The following is a 5,556-nucleotide window of genomic DNA, read 5'->3' as shown; positions in this document are numbered from 1 at the left end:
TCCAAGCCAATGAGTCATGGAAGCATGACCGTGGCTCAAGTTAAAAAAAGAAGAACCATCCTCTGTCATAGACGACTAAACTGAAAAATACCAAAACAGAAGAACGACCGTGACTTCAACTATAAAAGGTCCATGACCTCACAAGTTTCAACGACGAGTCTCTCTCAGCAAATAAGTGAAAGCAAACGTTTCGAAAGAAAGGCACGACCGTGCCTTTGAGTAACGTCGTAGACATGCCTCTCCGAGCGAACGTGTAAGAGAAAGCATTTGCAAACAACAGACAGAACTCTGACTCAACATAACATAGCACATGCCTCCACTAACTAGACAGACGTGACTTCACGAGCAGACTAACTAGAAATATTACAGAACATACAACCATGACAGTGACTCATACTAACATAACGTAGTGCCTCTCTGAATTTAATATCCAAAGGAAGGATAACGCCTCTACCAAACATATGACAATGCATCCAATGCCTTCACGGCCATGCCTTTCAAAATCAAAGTACCACCACAATAATTGAAACACAGAAACGCAACCGTCTATAACACAATACTCCCACAGCAAGTATCACACTGGATTACCGTCCCTAAAACAGACAACATATATTGAAACAAACAACATATATTGAAACAGACAGAACAGTGAGAAAATCTAAAGAATCTTAAACACACTCAAGCTCTGCATAAAAACATTTCAAACACACAACCACAACCGTATATTCAATATAAAAACAACCGTGCCAAACACAGTACAAACACAAAGCAAAAGTAAAGCCCCTACCTGTCAGTGTAACGATATTGAGAGAAGAACTGAAGCAGCTAGCAAACTAATAAGACCAGAGCGTGCCTTGCCTAAAACAAAAACAATGCCTCCCTGAACAGACGACTGTGCGCTGCCTAGAATCACGAAAGTGCACATCTGAGTGCTCCCCTTCATACATCTCATCTTATACCAACTCGTAGCAAAAAATCATAGAGGAAAATATTCTTGAAGGCACCCAATCAAGAAAAACATAATGGAATGAAAATAAACTTAAATTTCCAAACTAGTCAACTCCATCTGGTTCAAAATAAAACCACCACAATTACAAATTCATCAGTCTATGTAATATTACCCCATACAATAACTATCAAATAACCAATTCATCACACAATCCATCTTGCCAGCACTTCCATCTGGACTACTCCTCAGAAACGTCCTCGCCATCTGAGATCAGGAAGACAGCGACGATGCAGGATGTCCCTCATCGACAGAAACCGGCGGTATAGCTCATAGCTCACATACCCTTCCTAAAGGAAAAGCAAATGAAAACATGAATATACAAAAAAAAGTACTGTTCTACCAACAAAGGCAGAAACTAACGAAAATGAAATCTTCACTTACAGTAGCTCCATATTTCAGGTGATCAAAGGTAAGTGGCTTCCAATCCCAGTAGTGACGAAGAAGTTCTGGAAAAGATGACTCCAGCTTCGAATAAGATTCGTCAATGATGGCTCCTGCTAAGTCCTCCATGGAGTCCCTTTCTTCGCCGCCTTTGATCATAAACTTCTCTTGGATGTCGATGTGGTACCCTTCTGGAATTCTGATGAAATCTTGAAAAAGAGCATCTCTAATATTCCTGACGCCCACACTAGAGAAAGTTATACCTCTATTCTCAAGGAAATCCTTTAGGGCAGGGCACTCCGTCCTGGCCCTGGGGAAGTGATAGACCAAAACATGATTCCGCATAGCCAGTTGCATGACGGCGACTTTTCTACGCCCGTAACAATCCTTTCGCGTGAACTCCATGCCGAGACCAACAAACTTGTGCTTCTCCTCACGCAACCAGTCCTCGTACAAGGCAATGATCTCCTCCACCTTGCCAGGCTCGTTGGTGTACCACACGTCGAGCTTCGTGTTACCATCGGCAACTATAGGATGGTACTCGGTGGTGTTCAAAAAGTCGTCCATGGCAGCGAGCAGCAAGGTGCCAATGGAGATTCCTAAGACCCTGCGACAAGGTTGGGGAGTGGTGAGGAGGGTGGGAACTGACTGATGTTCTGTGGCTACAATACGACGTGAAGACCTCACAAACACGGCCAGTATTTAACCTTGGCGAGGGACGTTTGAGTTTCAATGCACATTAACATGTGAACTAGGAACAGCGAATAGACGTTTGTGCTTCCGAAGCTCATGAAACCATGCACTTCGTAAAGTCATGGCTGTGCACAAATATTTGATGCCGTGGAGAAATGGAGGAGCCTCCAACTTTATTTTACGGTAACTGACACACTGAATAGTCACATCAAACAGCCGGCACATCGGTCATCAATTCCTCCTTTGAAAAAAGACCACCGACGGAACAATCCAATGAAGCAAACGAACAGCCAGCCGTACACCTTAGATCCGAAGGCCAAAACTCATCCGTGCCTCATCTAGCTAGACTCACAACATCTGTCCCTCGATAGTCAAGGCTGGTTTCATGTGAGGCCCGGGTATGCAGGCACAAGATGCACATACGTGTCTATCCCACAGGCACGGGTATGCAGGCACACGACGCACATACGTGTCTATTCCACAGGCATGGGTATCACCATAGGCACGTAGAGATACAAGTAGCAACTCGCCGGAAACACATGAATGCAGGCAACGAAGACACGGAAACGTAGCCTCTACAGGCACGTGCTTCGGCTTGGCAAGGCACAAATACGGCCTTGCAATCGACGTTCTCAAGCCACGGCTACACACCCTCTGCGTACAGACATGCAATTGTAGCTTCTCCGACGCACAAGCACGGTTTTTGAATTGGCATTCTCTAGGCACAGGTACAAATCCTCTGGATACAAATCCTCTGGATACAAATCCTCTGGATGCAAAAAAGAGAGGTGGCAGAGGCATCGGTAAGAAGACTCTATTCGAGAGGCACGGTTGCAAACTCTCAAGAGGGACAACCATGTGACACCGCAGACACATAGAGTTGTGACATGTATCACGTGAGATACATCAAATACAAGCAGTGAATCAACGGGAGAAGTGAAAGAGCCACAGTTTTAAAGTGTCCAGAGGCACGGGTGTGTAGAAGCACAGGCACGACGAGTCACAGCCACCGCATCCCCTCACGGACGGGCGTCTGGCACCACAGGCACGTAGAGTCACAGCCAGTGTGTCTCCTGAGACAAGCGAATGCAAGTACATGACGCACAGAACGGAAGCGTATACAGGCACGGAATTGCGGCTTTTGGCGCACAGGTACGGCTTTGGAATTGGCGTTCTCGAGGCACGGGTACAAACCACCTGGACGCACAAAAGAGTGGTGGCAGAGGCCCGGTTATGTAGTCTGAAGAGAAACTGTCGTGTGACACCACCACATAGAGACATCACGTGTGTCACGCGAGGTACATGAATAGCGGAAAAGAAGCCACGGAAGTGAAGCCTCCACAGACACGGATGCTGGGCTTCTAGAGGCACGGTCCCGAAGAACACAAAGACAGGAAACTGAAAATGTTGCCTCGTACGTTACCAGACGTGCCTCTCTTGTGCGAATGTGTAAAACACAACAATACAAACACAAGCAAACGGCGGTGAATATATGCCAAACAAAAAACACGCTTCTCCCAAACAATACATATGCGTCCCCTCACGGACGGGCGTCTGGCACCAGAGGCACGTAGAGTCACAGCCAGCATGACGCCTGAGACACGCAAATGCACGTACAGGAGACACGGAATTAAAGAGTATACAGGCACGGAATTGCGGCTTCTCGTAGTTCTCGAGGCACGGGAACAAACCACCTGGATGCACAAAAGAGTGGTGGCAAAGGCACGGTTGTGTAGTGTCAAGAGGAACTGCCGTGTGAAACCAGCACGTTACAGACATGGCATGTGTCACGTGAGGTACATGCATAGACGGAAAGAAGCCACGGAAGTGAAGCCTGAACAGACACGGATGTCCGGATTCTCGAGGCACGGTCCTAAAGCACAGAAAGACAGGAAACTAAAATGTTGCCTCGTACGTTAGCAGACGTGCCTCTCTTGTGCGAACGTGTAAAAGACAACAATACAAACACAAACAAACGGCACTGAATATAAGCCAAACACAAAGCGCGCTTCTCCCAAACAATACATATGCGCCACTTCAACAGGTTCTCTAAATGTACATGAACTCGCGCAAACATCAACAATGAACTTGTAACATGAAAAAACATACGAAATTATATTCACATAACATGAGACGGTACTCCATAGGTTTGAACTAAAAGTACTCATTAATTATACCAAAAAAGAAATGAAAGTCTTCCAGGAGTCCATTCTGCTCAGACCACCGTGACCATTCTACTCAGTTGGAGTTCTGCTCAGAAGCATCAACGGCGTCTGGGGTCGGGAAGACAACGAGGATGCATCATGTCCTTCATAGACAGAACTCGGCGGTAGAGCTCGTAGCTGACATACCCATCCTAAAACAAAAAAGCGGATGAGAACGAAGATATACGTAAAGGGGAAAAAGTACTATTGTTGCAATAAAACAAAACTATAAAGACAGAAAATCATAAAAAACGAAATTTTCACTTACAATTGCCGCATATTTCAGGTGTTCAAGGGAAAGCGGCTTCCATTCCCAGTAGTCATGCAGACCTTGTGGAAAAGATGACTTCATACTCAAGTAAGATTTGTTTATGACGGCTCCTACCAAATCTGCCATGGAATCCCTTAGATTGCCTCCTTTGATCATGAGCTCCTCTTGAAGGTCGATGTGACACTCTCTTGGGATTTTGAGGTAACTGTTTGCGAGAACATCCCTATCATTCCTGACGTCGACACTAGCGAAAATTATACCTTTGTTCCGAAGGAAATCCTTCAGAGCAGCGCACTCCGTCCTGGCCTTGCACAAGTGATAGACAAGAACATGCTTGCGCATCGCCAGTTGCATAACGGCGACTTTTCTACTACGATCAAAATAATCCTCTCGTGTGTACTCCAGATCAAGACAAACAAACTTGTACCTGTCCTCACGCAGCCATTCCTCATAGAGAGTAAGAATCTCCTCCACCTTGTAGGGCTCGTTGGTGTACAACACCTCAAGCTTGGTATTACCATCAGCATCTATAAAGAGACGCTCAGTAGTGTTCCTGAAGTCGTCCATGGAACCGAGGCTGAGACGACAATGGAGTTTGACTGTGCTTCTCGTACGAGGCGAGGATGAAGGGAGCTACCTGCACTTCTCTGGAGAGAATAAGACGCGATAACCTCCAGGAATAGACCACTACTTAACCTTGGGGAGAGACGTCTCAGTTACCATGCACCCATTTAATTGCACCGGAAACGGTGAATGGACGATTGTGCTTCTGCAGCTCGTGAAACCATGCACTTCAAAAGTCACGACTGCCACGCTGTAATCGAGGAGCCTCTAGGTTAACTCTAGCACGGTATCTGGCACAATAAATACTAACAATAAATAGCCATCCCATCGGTCACCAGCACATCTTTTGACCGAGAGAACAATGCGAAGAGGCAAGCGAGATGACCCTGTCGTACAAATACTACACCGGGAGTGAACAAAAATAGAAGCACGGT

At 46.0% G+C, this 5,556-nt stretch overlaps 2 protein-coding genes across 2 annotated transcripts; both read right to left on the bottom strand.

The window, feature by feature from the left end:
* Positions 1-1,194: 1,194 nt before the first annotated feature.
* On the bottom strand, positions 1,195-1,957 carry LOC141042809 (uncharacterized). The gene is made up of 2 exons (XM_073511706.1): positions 1,391-1,957; positions 1,195-1,296 (listed from the first exon to the last, which is right to left on the bottom strand). The coding sequence occupies exons 1-2, from the start codon at positions 1,955-1,957 to the stop codon at positions 1,195-1,197; spliced, it is 669 nt and encodes a 222-aa protein (XP_073367807.1).
* Positions 1,958-4,346: 2,389 nt separating this feature from the next.
* On the bottom strand, positions 4,347-5,125 carry LOC141042808 (uncharacterized). The gene is made up of 2 exons (XM_073511705.1): positions 4,556-5,125; positions 4,347-4,439 (listed from the first exon to the last, which is right to left on the bottom strand). Exons 1-2 carry the CDS (start codon positions 5,123-5,125, stop codon positions 4,347-4,349), a joined length of 663 nt encoding a protein of 220 aa, XP_073367806.1.
* Positions 5,126-5,556: the final 431 nt, after the last annotated feature.

Source organism: Aegilops tauschii, chromosome 3 (genome assembly GCF_002575655.3).
Source record: "Aegilops tauschii subsp. strangulata cultivar AL8/78 chromosome 3, Aet v6.0, whole genome shotgun sequence".
Classification (NCBI taxonomy): domain Eukaryota; kingdom Viridiplantae; phylum Streptophyta; class Magnoliopsida; order Poales; family Poaceae; genus Aegilops; species Aegilops tauschii.
This window is presented reverse-complemented; position numbering and strand designations above follow the sequence as displayed.

Excerpts from the sequence above, each read along its gene's own strand:
- LOC141042809 (XM_073511706.1), bottom strand. The coding sequence starts at position 1,957 with ATGGACGACTTTTTGAACACCACCGAGTACCATCCTATAGTTGCCGAT. Across the intron at positions 1,297-1,390 it reads ACCTGAAATATGGAGCTACT|GAAGGGTATGTGAGCTATGA; the intron begins GTAAGTGAAGAT and ends CTTTTCCTTTAG.
- LOC141042808 (XM_073511705.1), bottom strand. The coding sequence starts at position 5,125 with ATGGACGACTTCAGGAACACTACTGAGCGTCTCTTTATAGATGCTGAT. Across the intron at positions 4,440-4,555 it reads ACCTGAAATATGCGGCAATT|GATGGGTATGTCAGCTACGA; the intron begins GTAAGTGAAAAT and ends TTTTTGTTTTAG.